The 25,844-nt window shown below is 48.8% G+C and overlaps 1 protein-coding gene across 1 annotated transcript; it reads right to left on the bottom strand.

The window, feature by feature from the left end:
• Positions 1–1,986: 1,986 nt before the first annotated feature.
• On the bottom strand, positions 1,987–25,463 carry METRNL (meteorin like, glial cell differentiation regulator). Its single transcript, XM_064522463.1, has 4 exons — positions 25,165–25,463; positions 19,114–19,502; positions 3,666–3,725; positions 1,987–2,949 (listed from the first exon to the last, which is right to left on the bottom strand). Exons 1-4 carry the CDS (start codon positions 25,275–25,277, stop codon positions 2,633–2,635), a joined length of 879 nt encoding a protein of 292 aa, XP_064378533.1. The 5' UTR covers positions 25,278–25,463; the 3' UTR covers positions 1,987–2,632.
• Positions 25,464–25,844: the final 381 nt, after the last annotated feature.

The following is a 25,844-nucleotide window of genomic DNA, read 5'->3' as shown; positions in this document are numbered from 1 at the left end:
TTTTATGCAAGCACCATTAGTGTGATGGACACGCAGCAACTACAGAGGGATCTAATACTACAGCTCAGCAATTTGTTGCAGAGCTGAGGCAGAGTGAAAATAGGCAGTGCAATACCTCCTCCCTTGCCAAGAATTTGCAGTGAGCTCACAGGACGCAGGCAGCTTCGCAAGGGAGAGCGATTCAGCAGCAAGCGGGGCCAAGACCACTGGAGGTGGGGGAAGGCACAGCCCTGCTCCTCCTTCTTGGACTGGCCAACAAGACACTAGAGTAAAGCAAGCTATCAATTCAGTGCTTGGCTCCAAGCTTGGGTCAAAGGGTATTAAAAAAAAGAAGACATCTACAAACAAGTTAAGCTGCCATAAAAATTAAACTACAGCCAAAGCCTGAACTCCAGCGGCAGAGCTGCCCTAGCTGTTTGTATTTTGCTTGCACTGTCCTCACAAATACTGGCTGAACATTTAATTCAGCCTCTTCCCCTCTCTCCCGCAGTGTCACATAGGAAGAGGAGAGTGGGCAGGTTGGAGACAATTCCAGGAACATGTTGTTCTCCCCTCCACATCCTGCCAACAGCCACTGTGCTGGAAAAAGCTTATAAAACAGAACAGCAGAGAGGTTAGATTTGGGGCTTCTGAAACACCCACCTTAGATTTACTCAGGGGTTACCTCTGCTAAATCACAGAATCACTTACAGTAGCCTATAGCAAGGTTAGGCTCAGATCCCAAAATTGGTAGAGAGCCCAGCCATGTAGGGATCCCGTGCAGTGGAAGCAACCCAGCAGAAGAAGAGTTGGGGCAGACTGAAGACAAAGAACTAATAAATCCCCCCAACCACCAGTGCTGACCCATTTCTCTTAAAAGCCAAAGTAGGACAGGGAAAACCTTGAAAGGTGCAGAATAAGACGTTATTTTACAGGAGGTTGCAAGGCAGCCAGGGTCAAAGTGCTGATGGGATACTTTCCAGGCAGCAGAGACCAGTGCTAAACATTAACAGGTTTAGAGGCCTTTGCACAAGCAGTCATGGTCCTCTGAAGTCTCTTTGGATGTTCTTAGCATGGGCCAAAAGAAACTCCGCTTCTCTAATAAGCCCATAGAAAAAGCCTTGCCGGGAAAAGTCTATGTAAATAACTTCAGAAGAATTTCTGTCTCACACCAGGTCAATATTTTGAGAGGACCCTGTTTATTTAACCCCTAATCTCGCAGTCCATCTCTGTCCCATCCCTTTTAGAGCTTCCTGCACCCACACAAGATCAGTCTCCGAGTCCAGACCAGCCTCACCGAGAAACACAGAACTGACCCTCCTCCCCAAGCTTCAGAAACAAAAATTACATAAGGGAGATTTGAGGCTGAAAAAAAGTCACCGAGTGGAAAAATGTTTCCTTAAAGAAGCTGATGGCCTAAGTAAAAGCTGGGGACAGTGTGATGTGCTGAAGAAGAAACATGAGCAAAAGTTCAGAAATCCTGGTAGCACTGGGAAGGTATAATTAAAGTAATATATTGCAGTTTATAGGGAACGATGGGACTGAATGAGAGGGGGACAGCTCCTGTACCTCCCACAGGACACTGCCTGCACAAGCCTCCCCTAATTTTTCACAGGCGGTGGGCTAGGACTGAGCCTGGCCAGCCCTGGGACCCACCGGCAGGTAGGAGCATCCACCTCCCACGGAGCTGCCAGCCAGCGCAAATAAATCTTTAAGCTAAATACGAAGGGGCAGCCTGCTCTTTGGAGCCGTTCCAAACTAACCCCATAGGCATCTGAGAGGAGAACACTTAGAGCCTTGCCCAGACACGTGTCTAAAAATCTCCAAAAATAGATCCTGCTTCCCCTTTGAAAAATACTGCGGTTCCCAGTGCCTCACAGGAACTCGGCTCCTGCTCGGAGAAGCCACAAAATAAGTGAGCAGCCCAGAACTGATCTATGGGCACATCTGGACTAGCAGAGATAGGCCTTACAGAGAAGGCAAAATAAAGATTTGAAACAGCGTATGTCAAATCCAGGGACCTTTATTTCTCTGGAATGGAAAGAATTTGCCAGCCTGGACAAAAAACTGCAGGCAGCAGTTGTACATTCTTTCAAATAAAAAAAGAACACACACACAAGAGTTTGGCTCCATAAATTTCTGTCATAAGAAACAACTTTGAATTGTACACCAAGCTTTTTACAAAGCATCAATGTTCAGATGGTTTACTGTGTTCTATCACATTCTCAGCCATTTATACAGAATACACCATACCAAATGCTACATCAGCTTAAGACTTCTTTAAAAATTAGTATTAAAAAGATACAAAGGCATGTTGGCTTTCATTTGGGTTTTTTTTATTAAGACATGGGAGTTTTCTTGGTTTGTTTTCCTAAGGAAGACACTAAAAAAATATAATAACTTAATTCATAAGGACAAGATTGGTTAAAAATCCAGCCTTGCTTGCTTGGCAGCCTTCTGAGCTCGTACCTCTGTTGCTTCCATTAGTATAACAGCACCGCGGGCTCCAGATGTGTCCTGCGGGGTCTCAGTCTGCACTCCAGATCTGTCCACGCTTTCGGTTACCGTTTTTGTTCAGAGTATTCACCGGGGCCAGGAAAAGGAAATATTCCTGGCCAAACGCTGAAAGCGATCTTCAGCCAAATAGGGGGCTTCAATCTGGGCCAATTTCGCATGGGTTTAGCCCTTTGTCTTTCGCCTCTTTGTACATCCTTTGGAAGTCTTTAAAACGAGGGGCACAGCCTAACCTGGCTTCCCCAAAGTGCATGCGTCCCGTGAAGAGGAAATCTCCGTCTCCTGGTTTCACCCCACACTCCAGCAGGGTCTTTATTTGTCCTCGCCAGTTCCCACTTTCCCCTGTGAGCTGAAAGACTTTGCTCTTCTGCCTGTAAAGTTTGCTCACGCCGACGTGTATTATGGATTCTTGCTCTTCTTCCTCGTTGGTCACGTCTCGAATAGAGCCTCTGATAACTGGAAAATGAGAAAGGACGTAAGGAAGGGTCACCCAAAACCGTGCTGGAAGGGCTGGGTCCAAACTCAGCCCCACGTAACCAGGAAGCTTGAAGGGAAAGAGATTTCCCTACAACAGCCTCGGCTTTGGTCCCTTGTAATTTCTAGGCTTAAGCTTCTATCTGTAACCTCCAGCATGAGCCCAGCAAAGGGCACTCACATATTAAATTTAAATACAAAAATAACTGCATCAGAAAAATAGCACAATAGAGAGTTTCAGCAACAAGATACATGCTTAGAGCTCTCTGACAATGTACTTTCTGTTCTGCAGCCGTTACCAAGACCAGCTAGTATTAATTTCCCCTTCAGAAAGGGAAGCGCGGAGAACTATTTGAACTTTTGATCTTTTGTCAACAGTCCGTTTTAGGGCAGCAAGTAAAGGCCTCTCCTAGATGCCCCCAAGAAGTCTTTGCCCTCCTGCTTCCACTGCGGTTGCTGGGTCATTCGTTGTCCCCCCCGGGGAAGCGCCAGCTGAGCACACTGCGTCGAGCGCCTTCACGCCACGTCCTGTAAAACCGTCCTCCTCCCTGCCCCACGCACACGTCCTCTTTGGGCAGCATCTACTGCTGGTGGAAGCTGCCAAGCATAAGCAGGCGTCTCACACCGTTTATGGAGGTTTGGCAGCAGAAGTGACAGTCAAGAGAGGCAAGGGTGGGGGAGGAAGAGAAATAACTCACCAAAATCACTAGTGCAGACGGCCAAGAGGACTTCTGTGTCACTGCATGGTCGGCAGGGGGCTGGAGAGAAAGGGCCAGAGTTAGCAAGGGACAAGATTAACACGGTAAACAAATAGCTTATATTTAAATTAACCAAAAACTGGGGGGACAAGTGGTCCAAATGCCTGACAGACATCAGTAACACTACGAGCAGCTGAGGCTAGCCCCAACCCCCGCGAGATTTTTGCAATTAAGTAGGAATATGGCTCTCTTTAACGCTCCTGCTGGGATGTATTATACAGCAAACACCCCCCACGCTCACTGTGCGTAATGCAAAATATGTTTTGATACGGGGGCACATTTGTAGTGCGATATGCTGTACATTCAAAGCTCTCAAAGAGGCTTTGAAGATCATGTGCCTTTTAAACTCTGACGGCAGAGCTTCTTTCCTTACAATTTCTATTAAGCGTTGCTGGGCTATTTCGCAAGCCACTGAGTCTATCACCACATCAAAGATCCAGGAGGTTACGGAGCGGGGAGGCGAGGTTGGAACCGGCGCATGTGTTTGAGGGTGTCAAGGCAAAGCGGAAACTCGAGCCTGTATCTGCGAGAGCTCAAGCAGTACAAAGACCATTTCCTGTACTGCTGGAAACATTTGGATATCTGCACTAATCTAATCAATGCAAGAATGTGGCTCTCTTTGTACTCAGCCAGCTCCTTCGGAGGAGAAGGTACTGTAGTTGCAGTACAGATGTTTCTATAATACCCTATTGAGTTCAGGAATTTGCTTACTACCAGGGTCTGCCCTGCCCAGCGATGCTAATTAAGTCTGGCCGCTGGAGGCTGGAGGCTCAGCGCCCACTTCTTTCCCTGGGAGCTGCGCTCGCCCATCAGTCAGAAGAACGAAAACCGATCGAGCGTGCTGTTCTGCTCGGGTGAACACCGCCGCCGGCTCCTGCAGCAAAGCCGAGCTCACGCTGGAGACAAGGCTAAGCGTCGGAGCTACAGCTTATTTGATCAGACTGTCCGCGATAAACCCACAATAGAAGTTATCCCCACTCCAGCCCCCTCAAAAAAAGAAACAAAAATTTTTTTTTGAATCTTAACATCTGAAAACACTTAGTTACCAGATTCCCAAATAGCCACACCCTTCCTCCCACCCCCACCCGCTTCCCAGAGAAGTTTATCCATCGCACTAAGAAGCACATTTAAACTAGTCTAAACAAAGCTTAGCCGGTTCCTGCGACGTTCGGCTATCAGCCTTCCCCTGTTAGACAGCACAAGCCATTCTTTAACATAAGACGCAGCAAATCTCTTATGTTTTCCAAGGTGCCAGAAAGGCAGTGATCCAGAAAGTAGGATTATTGAACCAAATCCACCAGATTTGCTCCAGTCAGATGATTAATACACAGTGTAACACGCTGTTTAATAGGATTAAAGCGCAGGCAAAATGCACATTTCTGGGCAGAGGTATTTGAAGGAATAATTCAAAAAGTTTAAAAAGCTCTAGGAGAGGAGACGAGGAACAGACAAAATAGTTTTGCTAAAGCATCTGATGAGCTGGGCATTTCCCTTTGGTCAAGCCTGAATGCCTCTACGGCTTTTGGAAACAAGTCAGCCTTCACTGCCCTTCTTTCCCTATACACCATTTCACCTCTTTTGGGGGGGGAAACTGGGAAACTGTATAATATCACGAGAAATACAGAGCCGGCCAAAGCCAGGCGATAACAAGAGTACTATAAGAAAGTCAGTCTAAAAAATTTCTTAATTTTTAGATACAAGAAATTTTGATTAGTAACTAGGACAAATATCCAAGCTTCATCTAACGGAGAAAGTTATATTAGCTGCGTGATATCCTACTGGGGAGTCATTTCATCCATGACACTTATCAAATTCATCCAGGGCATATTCCTTCCCCTCTTCCACCGCCTCCCTCTGCCCTAATCGGGACCCAAGTTAGATCAGCCAAAGGATGAAAATGGAGGTAACCTGCAAACCTACATGAGAGCCACTCAGTTTTCACATGGACGGTCCAAAAGTCGAGCACAACTGTTGGACGTCAATAAAATCCACAGTCCTAGACTCCGAATTTCACATATTTCGTTCTGCAAAGATCTAATAATAAAAAGGCATCCCAGCCTTTTCAGGTCTGAGTGAAAACAGTTTTGGTTTGGACCAGACATCTCTGTGGTTCTTCCAACCCAATCAGAAAACTGAAAAAAACAGCATGACTAAGCCATTTCTGCTCTCAGAAGGAGCGCAATGCAAGCACCAGCATTCGAGATGAAAACCAAAATACTTCAGGTGGTTCCTTCCATTTAAATAGGCTAACACTATAATACACCGAATGAACAGACGTCCACATGCACATGGAATCAAATTATTTTAATTGCGGACTCTAGGCAAAATCCTACATCTTTTTTTAAACGCAAAAGGAAATTAAAAGCGCTCGCTATTGCTCACGCTAGATCATTACTTAACCTCCTCTGGATCCATGCTGACTCACAGCAGCATGGTGGCACGCAAGCTTATTTAGCAAGCCTTTACCGACACCCATCACGGCAACGCCAGCCGTACGAAGAGCAGAAAGCCTCTTCTGTGCAACAGCTCCCACATCTGCATTCTCAGGGGATCAAATGTATCTGGCAAGTGGCAAAGACGAGGTAAGCGAGCCCAGATGGAGAGCAACTTGTGGCGGATTACTGCCGAGGTAAATGGACCATTAAAAAGCAAATGGCATTCACTTGCTGCACCTGAAGCTTCGTTCCTACACAGTCTCATAAAAAGAAACCAAATGCAAAGGAGGAGCCAATGCCCATGCTTTGTTTTGAATCACAGCCATAAACGAATCTGGCTGTTTATGCCGCAAGTTAGTAATTTTAGGTGCAGTTGGGCACTACTTCACTCTGGAGATTGGGAGGCAGCTGTTTTCTCCACCAGCAGGCCAAAATGACACACACCTCCAACTATGAAACGGAGACCAACCTTTCTCATACCAAAGCTGCAAGAAACCTGTTTTGCACACACACGGATGGTGAGGAAGCCCATTTTCGGAGGAAATGCGCAGAGTTACTGAACAAGCCCGCCGCGCTGGCAGGAGGGCGCTGGGCGCCCCGCTCCCTGGCGACGTCTCGAGGGTTGCCCAGGCTCTCCCGGCCAAGAGCAAGGCGCACAGCTCGCACCAACGTCAACGTCAGCTGCTCTAATTCCTTTAAACTCGATAAGCCAAAGAGCCTTAATTCATACAGCAGCAGGGGGGAAGGGGGGGAAGAGAAAGGCGACGTTTTATTGAAGCCCTCTAAAGCCCAGATGCCTACAACTCACGGCTCGTGGCATAATGTCTGCATTGTGCACCTCGGCCGCCGACCCTCCTGGGAATGCCTTTGATGGATTTTGACAGTATCCTGACCTGAAGTAACCTGAGGCAGCCCCCTCCCACCACCCCCCCAATCCAGGGCCTCCAAAGGCCTCTCTCCACCTCCCCGCAGAGGGAGATGTAATTACATCATTCCTCACAAGCTAGCAGTCATGTCCCAGCTGCTTTGAGCGATTTGCCCTCTGAACCTGATGTTACTGAGCAGGACACGGCGATACCAACAAGAGACTGCACTTGTTGGCCAACAGTTTTGTCCACCCCATTGCTGGTCCTCTCCGCGGGGAGGCAGACACACACGGGGGAGAGAGGGACGTGCGCTGAGGAACCGTCATGAGGAAATGCAAGCTGCCATGAGCTCCAGGAGGTCCCCAACGCAGCCACCAAGGAGCACTCCAATCCTCTTCCAGTGCTGGAGATGGATTTAAGTGCAACTTTAATGCTGCGATTTAGCATGAGGCTCCTCACCGCTTAGAGGGCTGCAGGTAGGTACACACACACCTCAGTGCACGCACAAACACAGCTCCAGTGCTTTCTCCTTTGGTGTGCTGCACTTTGTATGCAACCCTTCCACCTTCTGGAAACAGGAGAAGGGGGCTATTTGGAGGGCCAAAGTCGTGGTGTAGGAGGACAGTTCCCTGCAGGACACACTAAAAACCACCCATGCTGGCTCTGACTGTAGACATCGTAGAAACCAGACAAATGGGCCTGATCTTCCTCCGTCTTCCCCTGAAACATTTGTGTTTCTGCAGATTTTACACAGGCGCAAAAAGCTACACAAGGGTCCAACTTACCTTACCCCCGAACCAGCTTTCAATACCTGAGTAAGAAAAATCCCCAGTCTGTCCTGCATTTTGCTCAACATGCTTCCCCATAGCTATGAAGACGACCAGACAAACTGGGCTGTGGGTCCTTACGCACCATATCAAGACTCTATTTACTGAGCCGAAACGACCTTCTCCCTCTGCTCTACAGCCCTGGGTAGGCTGTGCTGAATTCACAACATCACTGCTCGGAGAGCAGAGACAGGAAGAGAGAGACACCCTTGAAGCAGAAGTGAAAACGTTTAACACAAAGTAATTGCAGAAAACCACTTTACCGAGGAATACCCTTTGGTTTTAATAAGTAGCTCGCATGCACTAGTGCGGTGTGGTGGAGGTACGAATAGTGGGGGAGTGCACCCTACGGCTGGTTTATTTGTGCGTCTCGCTTCCTGTAGCGTATGTCACCCACACATTATTATTTCTGAATAATCCTTTGAAGAGCAATCAGACGTCTTAAGTATTGAAAGCTACTCGCAAGGCCCAAGTAGGGTGGGAGCATTTTCTGTTAGTCACAGGTTTTAATGACTAGTCCTTTCTTGCCAGCAGCTCAGCAGAAGACATTCAAATGGGTACTGGTCTTCTCCCAGAGCAGGTTAATTTAACCTAAGCCAGTCCGTATTGCAACACCTCAAGCTGTACCAACGTGGGGACACAGCAGACCTCAGTCTCCAGGATGAAAGCTTCTGGCCTGACATCAGCATTAGTTCATATGGAACAACAACAACAAAAACAAAACCACTCTTCAAGTTCTCGTTAGCAGGTCTGTAATTGCAACCGTACAGGAAAGGGCATCGCAGGATGAGTCTCCTTCCTGGAAAAGCAAAGCACTGACTTCCGAAAGCAGATTTTTTTTAAAAAAAGAGATGTGGTTTCTCCAATGATTGTGCATTTCTCAGTCTTTTTTTTTTTTATTCTTTGAGTCCTAAGTAGAAATGACTACAGCTCAATTGATTACTGGATCATGATTTAGCTAGGGGACATGGGTTTACAGACAAACATCATATGAGCAAGAAAAAAAAATCTTGCCCTTATCGTGCTTCCACTAATTAAGTAGTGGAATAAATTCTTGTAATTGTTTCATCTTAAGTTGGTCCAGGCCTCCTTTTTGAAGGAGGTGACACTTCTGCCATGAAACGAACCTCTCTCTGCTCATAGCGCGAACAAAAAGACCTGCTACTTTGCCGTGAAGGTGGGCAAGAACTTGATAACCATTCTGGTTTACTAGGCTGTTCTTCCCCGTTCTAGACATACTTTCAACTCTTCTCACTCCCTCAGAGCTCTTCCTGAGCGAGTCAAAAAACTTCAGCCTCCAAACATGCACAGCCCCCACACTGAAACACCACCTAAAACTACATCAAGGCCTGTGCATGCCAAAGCATCTTAAGTTTAAAATGAACATACTAGCTGTGAGCTCATGTCAACAGAGCTGCATCCAGAACACCTGCACTTAACATAATACCTGCAGCCATGCAAACGGAGAAAACGTGGCCAGATGAAACAGCATCTCCACAGCTGGGGTGGAAGTTAATGACACCTAGTCACAACACACAGAGGAGCTCTCTCATCGCTCTTTTGTTTTACAAGGTTTTCCTGTCTTTGGATGGGATAGGATTACACGGCTTTCTGCAAACACTGCAGTTTTCCTAGCGTGTCAGTAGGAAAACGCCAAGCCAGGGAGCAAACCCAACGGTGGAGCTCATGCTATTCCCAACCCCTTGGCTCAACAACCCTCGGTCATGGCTTCACGGGGAGCATGTTTCTTAGACCAATACAAGGTTAATGCTGTGAATAACATACTGAGATAGTTTAGTGCTCTTCTGAAGGCAGAATTCATCCTCATCTTTGCTAGAAAGCTAATCAGAGCCCCAGCGCTGGCTGGCAAAAGGCAGCTGAGAACAATTCAGTCACAAACAAGGATACAAAACTCAGGCTCCCTCCTTCTAGAGCCAAAAGACACCCAATATTTGGTACAGGACAACACAGTGATTCAACGGCTGTACCAAAATCATGATGCTGCAGCGGAGACTCTCCTGGCCCTTTACTTTACAGGGATACTGGTGCTCTGACGTCTACAGAAAAGAAAGCGTCACCTCCAATTCTTTGCCCTAACTCATTTTTAACATTCACTTCAACTTGCACATACGCACAGATTTTCAGAAGTGATTCGGAAAACACAGGCTATCCAGCCAAGAACAATTTAAACCTGCAAATAAGTTTAACAAAACGCAGACTTTTATATGCTGTGGCATGGATTGTGCCAAGAGAATAGAGTTAATACCACTTCCTTCCTGCAAGGAAAAAAAACCCAGCCATGCTGTAAACCTCACCATTAGAGATATGTCGACCTTTGCATTCTGAGAAACGTTAAAGCAAGAGACCATAAACCAGAAATTTATCTTTTCACTGAAACGTCTTCCAAGAGAGTATTAAAGTCCTAAGTACCAAAGACGACTGTTCATGTAAACAGCTCGAGGAACAGATTCGGTCCTCGGCAAGCTCCGTTTGCAACAGCTTGCAAAACAAAACTTGGCCAAGCAGCTCCGGAGCCCGTAAGGATCCGCTGGGGTTGCAGAGTCGATGCCTTTTTGCTGTCCCAAGATGCAGCCCTGTTCTAACAAATGAGCTGGAAGGTCAGCTAGCGACACAAACAGCCATTTGTTCAAAATGCAAAAGCAGGGCAGTTTTTATTCAGGCGGCATTAGACGGTACTATAGCACACCTCCAGGCACATGCATAATTTGTGCCAAGCCAGGAGAAATCCTGAAAAGTGTCTCATCCTTGAGCCACCTTTCGGTCAGCCCTGCTCGGGAACGCTTCTTGCTCCATCAGGAAGAAATAACACCCCTTTTCCAACACCTTCTCCCTTCCCTTCCCTGCCTCCCGCGTGCTCCGCCGGTCTCGGCTGCTACCCGGGCCCGTTAAGCTTCCTTGGAAGCTTCCGTGAAGCCCCTTCAGCGTGGATCGTGCCAGAAGAGGGAGAGCTTAGCAAGCAAGAAAAGCATCTCTGCAAGTACACATTCCTGTATACCAATAGAAAGCCATAAAAATATATATATCTTTTTGTTTATCCCATAGAGGATGCCTCTCTCCTTCCTTGAACCTACTGCGGCCTCCGCACAATATTAACGTGCTCAAGCAGGGCATTCATGGCTTGCCTCATCCCCTCCCAAACTTCACTCGGAAAAGCTCTCTTTCTTGTCGTAAAGAAAACGTCATGCCAGATCTAGGGGAAGATAAAGTAATAATATAACATAATATGAGCAGCCTGTTCTCGAAGAGGGCTGGGTAAGGGATAAATCTAACCCAGCGAGCTATCTGACACTTTTTTTCGCCTTAAACTTCTCACGTCGGCTTATACCCAGCTGAAACCAGTTAAAGCTACCAACAGCGCTGCGGGGGCAGAGGTTCAGGCTGTACAAACAGACGCGACGCTGGAGGTGTGAAGGCAATGGCAAACCACATGCACATCCCAGCGTTAATAACCACGACCAGGTTTCCCAGCAGCACAGCTTCGCTCCAGCAAGGGCGCAGCAGAGCCGGTACCAGTTGCGGGAGGAGTCAACGCCCAAATCCCATACAAGCCACAAAACAAACAAACAAAACAAACAAACAAAAAATCCTTGAACAACTTTGAATCAGCAGCAGAAGTCAAGGCTGGGTCAGAGCTGGGTCTCCTAACGGCTGCAGATTTTTTGACCCCATATTGAGCATCCCGACATCAGATTTAACGTGTCATTGAGTGGCACCCTCGAGTCCAGGGCATCTGCCGAGTATCTGTGCAATATTACATTTTCTGGCTTTGAAAACAGATTAAGACTACAGAGATTCGCTGCACAGCAAGGCCCTAACACAGGAAAACTCTGGCCCACATTTCAGAAGGTTTCTTATTCCTCCAGGAAGAGGGGGGAGAAAGGGGGCAAGAAGAGGAATGCCATTCCCCCCCCCCCCCCATCCCAACCCCTTCTTTAACTCCAGCCTCAGGAATGAGCAAACTAAACAGTTTTGCCTAGCAAGCACGGAGCTTTATTAAAGACTGCCAAGCAACTCGGCTGGATCGCAGACCTGCTCGTGGGACCATCTTCCGCCCTACGGAAAGGTCAGCGCAGAGCAGAACCCCAGCTGCCGGGACAACACACCTGACTGCTTATTGCCTTCGACTGCCCACTGAGTTCAGAAATAAGCTAACAGCTTTCATGGCCGGTCTAGCAAAAATAAGCCGCTTTCTTACACCCTCTGCCCTGCAGCTGTGTATTTATCATCACAGCACCACCGTCACCTCGTCCGCACTCTGCAAAAATGGACTACTGGCCCAGCAACAGCAGAGGACCACCAGGGCTAGAGGGGCTGTCGTCCAACTCATTTGGGGGGGGGGGGGATTTATCTAGTGGATCCCCCCCTCCCATTTCATTTTTTTAGCAGATGGCTTCTCCGTTCAACATTTTCGACCCTACTGAGCCCCCTAGTCCTGAAAACGTCACTGCTGCTCAATTTAAGAACGTGCAAGAAGAGCACGTGTGCAACCAGTGCAGGTAAAGTGCACAGTGAAATCATCTCGACCCAGGCAGAAACCCCAAAAACATTTGCTTTCAAACTCTCCCCTGCAGTCAATCATTTGCTGCAAATCTGGTCCACTTCGGGCACATGAATAATTAGAAACGGTTCCTAGTGCCTCAAAATTAATCCCACTCCAGAGCCTATTATAGCAGCAGCCAGCCCAATCAGTTTAAATGCTGACCCATCACACCCAGCTCAGTGACATCCCCTCAAAAACTAGCTTCTTAAAATGTGCTTTTTTAAAATACATATAGGTCTAGGGAATTTTGTTTATTCTTATTTAGCTTTATAGCATTTTTACAGATCAAAAAAAGACATGAAAGTGATACTAAAGAAAAAAAAAACCTTCCTGAAGAGAGGGTGAGCATACAAAAAACTTTCAGGAAATAGGGTGTCCTAGAGCACTAGTGTCAAAATGGTCCCTCGTAAGGCCAATAATTGCAGATGGTGCATTTTGAGCAACTGCATTAAAGGCTGTTTTCTGGTAAATTGGCTTAAAACTTGCTGTTGACCTTTTAGGGAAAAAAAGCATGAAAATCAACAGCAAACTTTTTAGCTGCACCGGAAAGCCTACCTTGCATGCCTCCCAGACAGCATTAACTCACTCTTAAAGAATAGATCCCATGTGCTGCTTTGCGGCTCATTGAGCATTGCACAATTGGTTGGAGGAGCGCGACATAAATTCTGCTGTTCTGTGCAAATCAAAACAGACCACACTCGGATTTTTTTTTCCTTCCCCCCTCCCATAACACAACTTAATCCCAAGAGGCACGAGAGTTTTATCCGGTGCAGAAAACCAGAAAGGGATATCAACAAAATCATTTACCTCCTGTTGTGGAGAGGATACGCACCCCTGACAACCATTAAAACTGCGGTGCGAAGGTGCTCCCCCCCAAGCTCTGCGACCACGAAGATCTCAGATGGTTGCAATGACTCAAGCCGAACCTGGCCTAAGCGTAAAGGTCACAGAGACTTTCAGTTTAAGTGTTTCGAGAGCCTCTTTCCATCACCTCTTGCGCTTACACTGGCGATAAGCGCACAAGGGACCAAACCACAATTTCCATATTGCGAGTACCTTGGCAGATGGGAGGCATGCCAGCCACAATTTCCTGCTCCCCACGACAAGCAAAGCTGCTTCAGCAAGAAGTGAAAATACCCCACCACATCTGCAGCTTTGGACCACAAAGATTAGCAGCACATTCAACCCCTGAGCAAAACCAAACCAAGCTGGACGCTGGGGAGCAGCCAGAGGGAAGCATGACATTAGGAGCCAAGGGGCTGGGGTGACGACCACATTCAGGGACAAAATAGGCCGAGATAAGGCAGATTGGCACCCCACCTCTGCCAAACCCAAAACCATGAAAGGAAGGACCAGCAGTTAGCAGAAGTGCTTCAGAAAGCCATTTGCGAGTAGAAACACCAGCACAGCCCACATACTTAGAGGCTTTCTTAATCTTCAATCTGAGTTTTCTCAGGCCAGTGAATTAACAGCATACAGGAAATAGCTGGATACTGTTTTTAATTAGTTACCTGGATTTTTCCAGTTTTGCTTTGTTTCGCAGGTAGCCACTTGAGTGCTGTACCTCCTATCTATAAATATGCTCAGCCAGGTACCCAGCATTAATAAGGAAAACTTAGAAAACAGTTACCAGAACTTGCACTAAGCGGGGAGATGCCATCAAGATAAAGGGACATTTTTGTTAAAGTTTGACTTCTTTACCATGCAAACACAGGTGGGCAAAGAAAGTACATTGAATTTAGCTCCCGGTCTCACACCCAAATTCTAGGCATCCGCATGAGCATACCATGGGAGAGGCAAACTGTAGAGCTTACCTAAAGCTAGGTCCACAGCTGGGATGTGACGCTCCTCAAACACAGACTTTAGGTAGCAAAATAAAGTGTTTTTTGAGGGGTGGGGTGCAGGATTTACCTTCCTTTGCAAAAAGTGAGGTCAGACCTACAGATTCCTCTTTCAGACGAGTTTAGCAGAAGCTGAAGTTCTGGAAAAACAAACCACTCTCAACAGACCTTCATACTTTCCACAGCAATTTAATACAACGAGCTTGCGAGAGCCTACTGACCCGCTCCGCTGTCAGGTCTGGAAGAGGCCCACGCTCTGCTATAGTGGCAGGTTCCCCAGCTCACGTGTGTCATCGCATGCAGACAACTTGTAGGAGCTCTATTGCCAAACAACGCTCTTGCCAAAACCTCTGCCTATTTGCCAGTATAAGAGAGATCCAAGGTATTTCATTCCAGTGTAAGCAGAAAAGACTAAAATCAACAGAATTCACCAACCTAAACAAGTTCTGCTGCTTCTCAAATGGCCTCTGGCCAAAATGTCACAGTGCCTCAATTCTTCAGTCGGGCAAACACCAAGGCTTCAGAGCCTTACCGAGAACATGAACCGAAGTTAATGGACCGTCAGTGTAAATGGGAATTATACAGGAGTTGAATCCAAAACCTAATCTGAAATCAAAAGCATTTTCCGTGACCCATTGCTTTGGGCATCCAGAGGAGAACGAACCCATCAAGATGCCCACATTTCCAAGGTGACCCTTGCTGCAGTCAGCTAGCTTGCACAAAATGGAGACAACTGCTGCAGTCCCCTTGTCTTTGCTGCTCTTCCCAGTTTAAGAAAGTGCAACATGCTGCAGCATGCATTGAGGTCTGCTGGAGCATCAGGAACCCACAGCTGTCACCAGCTGCACCCAAATCGAGGGGTCCTGACACACGGCGCTGGGCAGCACGGGCGTCATTTCACCCACCACGACACCATGCGAGGTGGTAGCCCACCGTGGAAGATCTCTCTAGCAGGGGAACACATATCTCAGCAAAACTGGATAGTTTTAGGATGACCTCGGGAGATAAACGCTTTCTCATTAGACTCTGGTTCCCCATTACTCAGAAGTATAATTTTCCCCCCCAAACGGTGGGAGAATAGTAGCCAGCAAAACAATACATTTTGCACTCAAAACCACTCTGCACCAAATGTGAATCTGGATTAAAACCTCTGGGTACAACATGTACTTCCTACGGCTGGGGAAACCCTAAAGAACGTGGTGAGTAACGCCAACTCGGAGCCAAGAAAGGGTTAAACCCCCCAAATTCGGAAAATCATAAGCGTGCGCTGCGTCAGTCCGCTTTCCCAAGAAGGGGGAAAGGCCTACTCAGAACCTATGCATGTTTTCTCCTGAATTATTTGCTAGACTCTGATTAAGTGGGAAAGAATGACTGTAAACTAATAAAACTTGAGGTTTTCTAATTAAACCACAGGCACCCCGCCAAGCATTGCTGATTTGTTGATGCACCCTGCCATGTCAGGGCTCTGAGGACACAACGGGTCATTAAAGTATTAAACAGATGACTTATACTCTTTAATCAGAGCTGAGGTGCCAGGTTAGGGAGAGCAAGTAAACGCAAGGGCAGAGTGCAATAATTATCACCAGGAAACAAACACACTGTTTAGGGAAACTCGAGCAAAATTGGTAGTGATTGCTCGAGCGGTTATTGCACAGGGAAAGGAGTGCACTGAGCTCCACACCTGCATCTTTCGTGATAGACTTCCCCCCTTCACTACAGTCTTAAAAAAAAAAAAAAAGAAAAAAAAAGAAAGGTGATGCAATATTTGTGACTTTTAGCCCCCTGCTATCGGATGCGCCCTGGCACGAAGCGAGCCCAGGAAGCGCGCCGGCTTGCTCTGCCCAGCTCTGCCCCGAGCTGCAGCAGCATCTCGCGGCTTTCGCAGCTCTTCACACATGCTCCCAGCCACGCTGAGCTCTGTCAAACTGCAACTAAGAGATGATCAGGCTCACTCTTCCCGCTTGCAACAGCTAAAAACCATAAGCAAAAGCTGCAACCAAAGGACAGAAGTATTCTTGGACCTTACAGAACCTTAAATCCAGTGTTCACCTCTTTTAAGGTCAGCGTTTGCCTCTGGTTCGAGCCTCCTCTCCGATGAAGAAGCCACCAGTGATTTCAGTCAATCAATTGTGAGCTTCCTCTCCAAGCGAACAGTTCAGTAGAGGGCATTTATTTGGCAGTTTTGCAGAAAAACTAGAAGCAGCTAGAGAAGATCGGAGGTCCAGGAACGACAAAGAGCCCCAAATATATTGCTCTCTCGAAGTCTCACAAGGCAGCTATTTGGCAGTTTCCCCAGACATGTAGATATTTATAGGAGAATAAAAGTGCTCATCTGACTGAGGAGTGGAAAGAGGCGCGTATGGCATTTTCCCCATGTTTTCATCCCCCTACTCTGCCCTTCCAGAGTCGGGGGGTTCCAAAACCTGGCAAGAGAAATAATGTAAAATACAATGGAGAGCCCGAGCTGACTCTGAAGGGTCTGGTGAGCTACTAAGGAGCTGCTTCCATCCAAACAAGACACTTGGAGCACGATGGAGATAACCTACCACGTTGTTTTATAAGACGGCACTGAAATTCAAGCAGTGTCTGTTACAGCTGAAAATACAGCAGTCGTAGAAAAAGTGATTTAATATGCCTATCAAAGAGGAAGGCTCTAATTGGATGCAGTCCTCAGTTTAACTTCTGAAAAGTCTCTGAAGAAAACTCCCGTCAGCTTTTAAAAAATCTCCAAGATTTTATGTGGAACGAAGAGGACTTAGCTCTGAAAACGCAGCAGTTTGAGCTGGGTTGTGATCTTGAGCATGCCAGCAGTGAGCCCTACCGATTTTAACAGAGCTCAAGAGAAACCACATCGATTTGCAAATTAAAAACAGCACTGATGGGTGCTACTTCTCACATATTATTTTTACCTATAGGTAAAAGCACATTCAACTTAAAAAAAAAGAAAAAACACTACAGGACTTTTTTTGGTAAGTTTAAGTGACTTGCTTATCGCTAGCCTGCCAATGTCTCGCATCTTCACAGCCTACCAAAGCAAGAAGCACTGAATCTGGGAACATTCTCCAAATGACTGATTAAACAATGTACTTAATGGCTTCTGCAGTGGAATTTCACTGCATAGCTGACATTCTGCGCAGCATCTTTGCAGAAATGATCTCACGGCCAAAACGGCTCTGCAGCAGGTACCCAGCTTCTTTTGCAGTTCTTGTACTGCTTAGAATCAGAGAAATCCACTTAAAATGCAGAACTCTAGATGCTAAGCTACAAGTTGCATGCGTTGCATGGGCAAAGAGGGCAACTTAAATAGTTGTGTTTATAGTTTTTTTGGTTTAAATGGCAAACACGCCATCTATCAGTTATTGGGGTTACTGCATCAGCCCTCGGCCAACTCCTGCCTCCCTAAGTGAAGGGGCAAACTAACATCTGAATAAAGAAATGCCACATTTGGACCGGCATGCCAACATCCCAATGCTGGCAGAGCAGGCAGCACGCACCGGCACACAAACGCGTAACTCCAGGGTCCTGTTGTGGAAGGGAGCAAAAGGAGGGGAGAGAAGGGGACGTAAGTTCTGCAATGATTTATGCCAAAAAAAGATTAGAGATGCAATGCCTCAAAAATCCCAACACAGTCTAATAAGCCACACCACTGCTTATCAAGTAGTATCTCATTCAAAGCATCAGTGCCACCGGATCTAGGTGGCCTGCCCACTCCCCCTCCAGCTCAGCACAGCATTGGTTTTACCCCGGGCAAAGTCATTTCTAATGGGCTATGAAGACTCCTTCCCCCTCGCTGTGACACTGCCTTCACTCAATACCATCTCAAAAGAGCAGTCTGGCTGCCACCATGGCCTTCTCACTTAAGATACTTAAACCTTAAAACCTTGCTAGTCATTTGGGACATGCTATCCTAGATCTGCTGTTCCTCAAGCCATAGTGAAGATCTCCCCCGCCAGGTTTTGGGGATCCTACCAGCAATCCTGTAGGACAAGAGGCATCCATCGGGTACAGCCTATCTAAAAATTTCCTATTCCCTCCCGTCAACAAATGCTAGTTATTCTTCTTCTCAAACTGTCTAATCGATTAGCATAATTAGATTACCCCCGGAGCAATTGTGCCCAAGAGGTATTTAGCTTGCTCTGTAGTATGAGACTTTCCAGGCTTGTAAGATCTCTTCGAGCTTGTCCGTTCCTCCTTCCTACAAACTTTCAGCTGGCCTAAAAGCCCTCCCTACAAAACTTGCTTCTCACAGTGGTTGAGAGAGGAGACAACACCAGTACTATAAAAGCACTGTCACGGTATTGAAGAGTTTGGCCATAGCACAGTAACGTGCAGCCGGCAGAGCTGAGGAAGGAACACACCATTTTCCTTGTTAAAAAAACAATAATTAGGTCAGCAACTAGCTGTACTTGCAGAGGAGGGGAAAAAAAAAACCACCCATAGAAAATGAGTTCCTCCTTGTTTAAATGTTTATTATTCAAAACATGCAGCGGGGTCTTAAAAACTGATTTAAAAAGTAGTCAGCAAACTGTTACAGCAGGGCTCGGGAGCCCGGTTCACGCTGGAGTTCGCTGCGGAGTAAAGGCAGTTCCTGCGATCCCCCCCGTGCCTGCAAGGGGAGAATCGCTCACAATGTCGCCCTTAACAAATCATTTGGAATTCAGCCTATGTTACCAGCTTCCAGAAAAAAAAAAGAAAGAAAAAGAAAAAAAAATCAATTCTTCCGCAATAGCTTGTTTATAAAACATGTCCTTAAAAGCACATGAAATTCAGACCCAATCACTTTCCCACTCACTTGCTCTGCCAGCTGTTACGCCTCCAGGACGGTACATGCAAATACAACCAACATCCCCAAACTCACCAGAAACTGTGTGCAAATCGGATGCTATCCCCTTGTTCATCAATTCGTACTGGAAGCCTGTAATCTTCCTGCTAATGTCCTGCTGAGGAGTCGCCTCAACAAACAGGCCCCCCTGATCATAGGCAAAGCAATAGACTTTACTGGGGCTGCGATCTCCATCTCGGACCAAGAGTTTCAGTTCTCCAGTTTTTTCCAAATAAATATTTGCTCCTGCAGAGTCCTTGAAGGGCTTTATGCAAACAGTCAAATGTTTGTAAGAGGCAGGTGAAGTATTGGGTCGCAGATTGACGATGAGCGCTCCCGTGGGATACATCCACTCAATGGACCCTTCTGAACAGCGGAGGTAGACCTGTTCAACGTCCTTCTTGTGCGACTCGTGAGTTAAGCCACTGGGGGAAGAAAGAAAAGGGAAGTTAGAGCAATGACAGAACTAGTTAAGTGATTGCCATAACCTCAAACCTTCAAAGGGCCACATCAGCAAACGTGGAAGATTCATGGCATTATTGAGCACTAGTCCAGTGAGCTCAGCAGTTCTCTTGCAAGACTGCAACCTTAATATTACCAGACAATTGCAAATTGTCTCCAAAAAGAAAAAGTTAAGCCACTAATAACTGACTTCAAAATTAAATAGGATATAAGCACATGATCAAAAGCAATCAAACTACTACAGCCGTAGTTGCTGCCCATCAGCTGAGCTGTGGTGAACGACTTGGCGCAAACTAAGACATGTGCGGTTCAACTCCCTTCCTGGTGGCTTAAACCAGCATGTTCTCCGGCTTCGTGGATCGGACTCCACCTTTCCCCGAGTACTTTGTTCCCCTTCCAAGTCTATATCCCCAGTGGTTCTGAAACTGGGAGGGATGCCAAGCTCAGCCCATGGACCGGCACGAAGAGACGCTCTGGACGCTGCTCCCAGCCCCACACACTCCTGCTAGGCAGGGTAGCAAGCCCAACTGGGCAGCCCCGATCTCCAGACTGGGGAGAGCGAGAGAAGACACTGCCCTCCCCAGCCAGAGCTGGGGAAGCACTGAATTATGCTGCTCCCTTTGGTGGATGTTCCACATTCTCCTATCTCTCCCCAATATGAGCTTTAAACTGAGCTAATGATTTCACTCCCCAGCTTTGATGGGCTGAGAGCAGGCACACAGCAAAAAGCGGACGTGTGGCCAGTTGCTATGGCACCGCCACGATCGCGCAAGCCACCACCTTCCAGGGTCACCTTCGGTCCCGTGTCCTCACCCACAAAAGCTGGCACCATTGCAAAACATTAACACCTCGACAGCCATTTCAAGGACCAGTGATCACAGAGATGGGACAGGAGAGCAACGCCGAGAAGCCAGGGTCAACCGCTAGCCAGAGGGGAACAAACCGCCATGCCCAAGCCGTGTGACTGGTAAAACCCCGCAACTACCTTGCCCATGGCCTACACCGAGGACAACTCTAACCAACACTTGCTACATGTCCCTGATACTGGACCCAACCCCATGGGTTCTTTTACCCAGAGCAAACTTAAAGCACTAGTATTACACCGCACGCTGAATGCACTTAAGTCAAAAGAAAGAGCTGTGGGAAGCCTGGTTTATTGGTTCGGGTATTTAGACCATTAGTCGAAACCTTCTGGTTCTGTCACAAACCTCTTGGGTTAGTATGAGCAAATCCCTTCACCACCAAGCTTGTTTCTCCTCCTCCTCCAGGCTTGGCGTACTTTGTTTCAGAACACGCGCATCTCCTCTGTGCCCGCAGAGCACCACCCAACCCCAGAGCCCCTAGCCCAGCTCACGGCTCTGCTCCGCAGCGCTCGGGACAAGCTTCGCGGCATTCCCATTAACGCACAGAGGAGCCGAGACAGGGAAAAAAAATCTAAAACGGATTAAGTGACTTGTCTAAGGTTACACAGGAAATCTGTGGCAAAGACAGAACATATTTTAGTACAGTGCAAGTAATGACATCAAGCTCTGGTTTCTCAGCAGAAACCTCCAAACACGCAATTCCCCACCTCAAAGATATATTCAGGTGCTGAACAGGTTTTAAATCCAAGTCAGCATTTAGAAAGTAACAAGAAGCCATGTGTAAAAGAAGAAAAAAAAAACCCAAACCAACATATGGTTTGCATTTACTGCTGACGTGACTCATTATTGTGAGTGTCAGTGTGACCCACTTGATAAAGGTTACATGAGGAAGCTCAGGGAAAAAAAAAAAGTCATATTTAATAATAACCGTGCTTGCAAACATGTGCTTTTGAATAATCTTGAAAGCCACATCAAGAACCCAGATGAGGAGAAAAGAGGGACAAGTTTTTGACCTCTAGCCTCTTGCCCTCAAATTCAGTAGTACTTGACACGTTCAGGAAACTTTACTTTCAGCGGGATATTTCAAGTTGACTGTAAATCTACATCTGGTCCACAAAATCGGCTCTCACCACAGCACGCGCGTGATGCCACTCGCCAGAAAACAGAGCCGACATCTGTTTACTTGCAAGCAGAGAATAAGTGATATTAAAAAGTGTAAAGCTTATCCCTCTGCGAGGGGGCAAAAAGCAACCCGGGCACATCCCTTGCTCCTACTCAGGGCACCAGAGCGAGCGGCACAGGCTGCTGGGGCTTCCTGCAGCCCCAGCGTTTATGCAGAAGGAAGATACCAGGGGCAAAACGGTGAAGTCCCGCAGCGAAACCACTGCTGATCCTAAGGACACTGTGACAGTGCACCTCTGCCAGAGGAAAAGCCTGAGCATTCACTTTGCTCAAACGTTCATGTCGCTAAAACAAACAAAAAAACAGGGTGGACTCTGAAATTAGCTTCTGACAGCCAATTAAATCCCACAGGCAAAGAGTGATGCCATTAGACAGAGACATCAAGCACAAGTACGTGTGCGCAGTAAGCCTCATAATGAAGGATGACTCAAAAGTTAAGCAGATTTCAAAATACATGCTGGCATTACTTAAGAGCAACCACCATCACCCAGTAGAACCTGTCGCTTTGCTTTCTGTCAAAGTGACATCTGTCACCACAATGAGAGGTTGTTTAACGTCGTGTTTAATTCTCACTAGCTAGTCATAAGACACACCATGTCCACATAATGAGCGAGGTCAAAGAGCCTTTTTTTTTTTTTTGCAAGCTCATTTGAGGGTGGTTTTTTTTTTTTTTTAATATATGGCAAAGAGACAGAGCAGCTGTTTTATGGTTACAGCGATGGATGAGCCATCTTCCCTCCTCTCAAATCCGTGCTGTTTATTGGGACTTACATCTCGAACAAGTACTGCTTCCTCATACCGATCCCTGAGAACATCCTGCATCACCGCGCTGGCCTCTCCCTGCTCTCCCGTTCTGGTTTCACAAGCAATCCATCTGCGTCTGCCTTGGAAGGGCCAGTGCTGCACTTGGGAAGGAAGCTGCTACGCTGCAACGTGCAACAGGTGTTATTCAAAGAGAAAAAAGGTGATGCAGTGGGCACAGGCAGGAATATTCTCCTTTATCTACTTTAGCTATTATTCCAGATGCTCTGAAAAGCCCTAGAAGCCCCCATCTCTCCCCAGGTCCCCTCAGTGAACATGGGGAACTTCAGCTCCTCATTTGGGGGATCTAATTAAGGGTGACTATCTAGAGAGCAACAACACCTCCCCGGACTATCCACTGCTGCAGAGGGCAAGAGCGACGGATGTGATCAGCCACATCAGAGCTGAATCGCCCCCTGCTACTCACAGCAACTTCTCAGGAGAAGGGAAGGAAACAGAGGAGGAAAGGAGCACTTTCTCCAAGTCACAGCTGGGCAAGCAGATGGACAACATGATCCATGCAAGAGCAGTCAGCCCATAACAGACCCAAAGGAGAAGCCATAGGTTCTCGCTCCTACAGCCTGTACAAAAAAGACAAGACTAACATCGTCAGCATCTTGCAGAAGACCTTCTGCTCAAAGCATTGAGAGGTCACTGCGATACAAAAACCTGAAGTTACAGCAAGAGTAATAACCAGACATACACCACAGTGAAGTTTCTGCTTTCTTCTGGACGTGCTTTCCTGGAAGTTCGCTCTCAAGCTATTCATTGAGGTGCTGCTCTAGCCTAGTGAGCGTGCTCCCGCTGCAGGTGTCAAGCTGGGCATTGCTTCAGCTTTCCCAGGAAGGGCGAGTGATGCCCACAGGAATCCTAGTGAAGTTCTTCCTACCAGTGAGGGATGGGAGTTGGGCATTTCACCATAAGCTAATGGGGGGAAAAAAGTTTATATCCAGAATATTTTACTTTTAGGATCATTGCTTTTAGTATAGACATGTATATAAAGGCGAGAAAGCACCTTCAGGCTCAGTACAGGAGATCACTAGACTCTCAAATCTGCCTGCACGTGGCAACCTAGAACTTTTCTGTGGGGGCAAAAAGAATTAAATTTTGGCATCTAAGTTCATAGGCTTTTCAAGCAGTTAAGGTAAAAAAAAAAAAAGAGACTTCAAAACATTATATTTCACATAAAAATACCTTTTGACCCATATAGCCACTAATATCCGCACTTGAATATTTAATTAGGTGATATTTGTCAGTGCACAAAAGTATCTTTTTTTTTTCTTCTTAGTCTTTCAGCACAAAGCAGATGATATTTAATGGCCTTAGGACTGACAGCATTTCTGAGGGCACCTGTTTGCTATTACTAAGGCCAAAGCCAGCCTGCTTTGCTTCAGCCCCTCCCGAGACTCACCGAACTCCCGCACGGACCTCGGCGCCCGGGCGAAGCCACCCAGGCCGAGCTCTTCCCCTGCCGCCCCTCCGCCAGCATCGCCCCGGCACTGCCGCCGTCAGCCCGGCTTGGGCTCGCCAGAGCAGCAGGCGGGCAAGTCCACGCTTGCGTCACCAGTTCGCCCCAAACTCAGCTACAGGAAGTGATTATTTCACTTTTTCCCCCCCCCTTCTTCCTTTTCGCCGAGCGTTGCCCCCTGATGCCCCCTCAGTCGGTACTCGAGGCATCGCTGGCTCCAGCCCTGCTCAGGTGACAAGGTCACCACTTGCTCTCAGAAAACGGGACGCAAACTAAGAACCCAACACGACAGTACGACAGGGTTTCGCCAGCTATGTTTAAAAAACCCCCACACGCGCAGCGCAATACCATGCGGTACGGTTGGAGCACAGGCAGACGTGATGCTTGCGGAGGGCACGGCAGGTACCGACCCAGGCTGCAGCTTTCCCCGGGCTGGTTTTGGCAGGGGGGTAAAGCAGAACAGCACGGTTAGGAGTTTGTCCCAGCACTAAGAGGCTCGGTCCACAGGAGCCGGACTGGCCTCCAAGTGGAGTCACGGGGGTTAACGGCACGTGAATCGTCAAGAGTCACGAAAAGTTCAGAAAAAAAAGTTAAATACCAAGCATCTGCGTTTCGGGCTGTCACAGACCGGGAATTATTACGCGGAAAGGCAGTCCAGCTGTTTCTCCGCTTTGCGTTTTCCCTACTCCAAAAGATCCTGCTGCTCCAAGTGAGCCTGACTTCTGCGCTACGGAAATTCAGATTTGACCAGGAAAAGAGTCAAAACTCTTGGCTCGGTGAGGAGCTATTTTTAAGCCAGCCTGGTGCAGCCGCACTCGCTCCTTCGCCGAGCAGCTCCCTCCGACTCGCAACAGCGGGCGAGGTCGCAGAGGCCACCGCACACGGCAGCTTCACGGCGGCAGCTCGGGGCACGGCAGCGCGGGAGACGGGCGCTGCAGCCCGCAGGGCTCCCCGGGCGGCGCGGCGGGGGCGCGGCGGGGGCGCAGGGGCCGCCCGCAGGTGCAGCGCGTCGCGGCGGGGAGCTGCCGCCGCCGCCGCCTCCTCTGCGCCCGGCCGGGCGCGGCCGCCGCGGGGAAGATGGTCGCGGGCAGAACTTCGCAGCGGGCCGGACACGGCACCGCCTCCGCCTCCCCCGCCGGCCCCCGAGCCCAGCGGCGGCGGAGCGGGCAGCCCGCGCCCTCCCCGCCGGCGGCCGCTGCCCCGGGGGAGCAGGGCGCGCGGAGCGGGGCCGCCGCGGCCGCGCATCGCTCCGCTCCGCTCCGCTCCTTTTGTTTCGGGCAGCGAGCGGCTCCTCGCCCCGGCTCTGCTCACCTCCCCTTCCAGTTGCACAGGTCGCTGGAGTACTGCGCCGCGGCGCCGCCGCCCAGCAGCAGCCGCAGCCCCAGCAGCAGCGGCAGGAGCCCGGCGGCCGCGGCGCCCCGCATGGTGCCGTGCGGATCCCCCGCGGTGCAGGCGGCGCGCAGCGATGCGCGGCCGCTCGCCTACATGGCGGGGCGCGGAGCAGGGGCGGAGCGGCTACCCCATGCCCGGCTGCGCGCTGCGCCGCTCCGGCTCGCCTCTGAAGTTTGCACCAGCTCGCTGCGGGCTCCCAGCTGAGGGGCGGGAGCGGCCCTGCCTCCCTCCTCCTCCTCCTCCTCCTCCTCCTCCTCCCGCCCCGAGCGGGGCCGGCACTTGCTGCGCGAGCAAAACGCGGCGCCGGATCGCGACCCGCCCCTGCCCCGCGGGCCCGGCCCGGCCGCCGCGCCGGGGCCCCCCGCTCCGCAGCCGGGTCGCTGCCGCCGGCTCGGGCCGTCCCGCTCCGCCGCGGCGGCAGGACGCGCTGCCTGCGCCCGGGGCGCGGCCGAGGCGGCCCCGGGCTGCGCTGGGCCCCCCCCCCGGCAGCATCCCTCCCCCCCGGGCTGCCCCTCGGGGGACGCGGGCGGGTAACTGCGCTGGGGTCTTGCGCCGTCTCGCGGGAAGCGCTTCGGCCTCGCTCGTGCTTGTAAAACTCC

The sequence above is a fragment of the Dromaius novaehollandiae genome, chromosome 18, assembly GCF_036370855.1.
Source record: "Dromaius novaehollandiae isolate bDroNov1 chromosome 18, bDroNov1.hap1, whole genome shotgun sequence".
Classification (NCBI taxonomy): Eukaryota; Metazoa; Chordata; class Aves; order Casuariiformes; family Dromaiidae; genus Dromaius; species Dromaius novaehollandiae.
The sequence above is the reverse complement of the archived record's forward strand: the minus strand, read 5'-3'. Positions and strand labels throughout refer to the sequence as shown.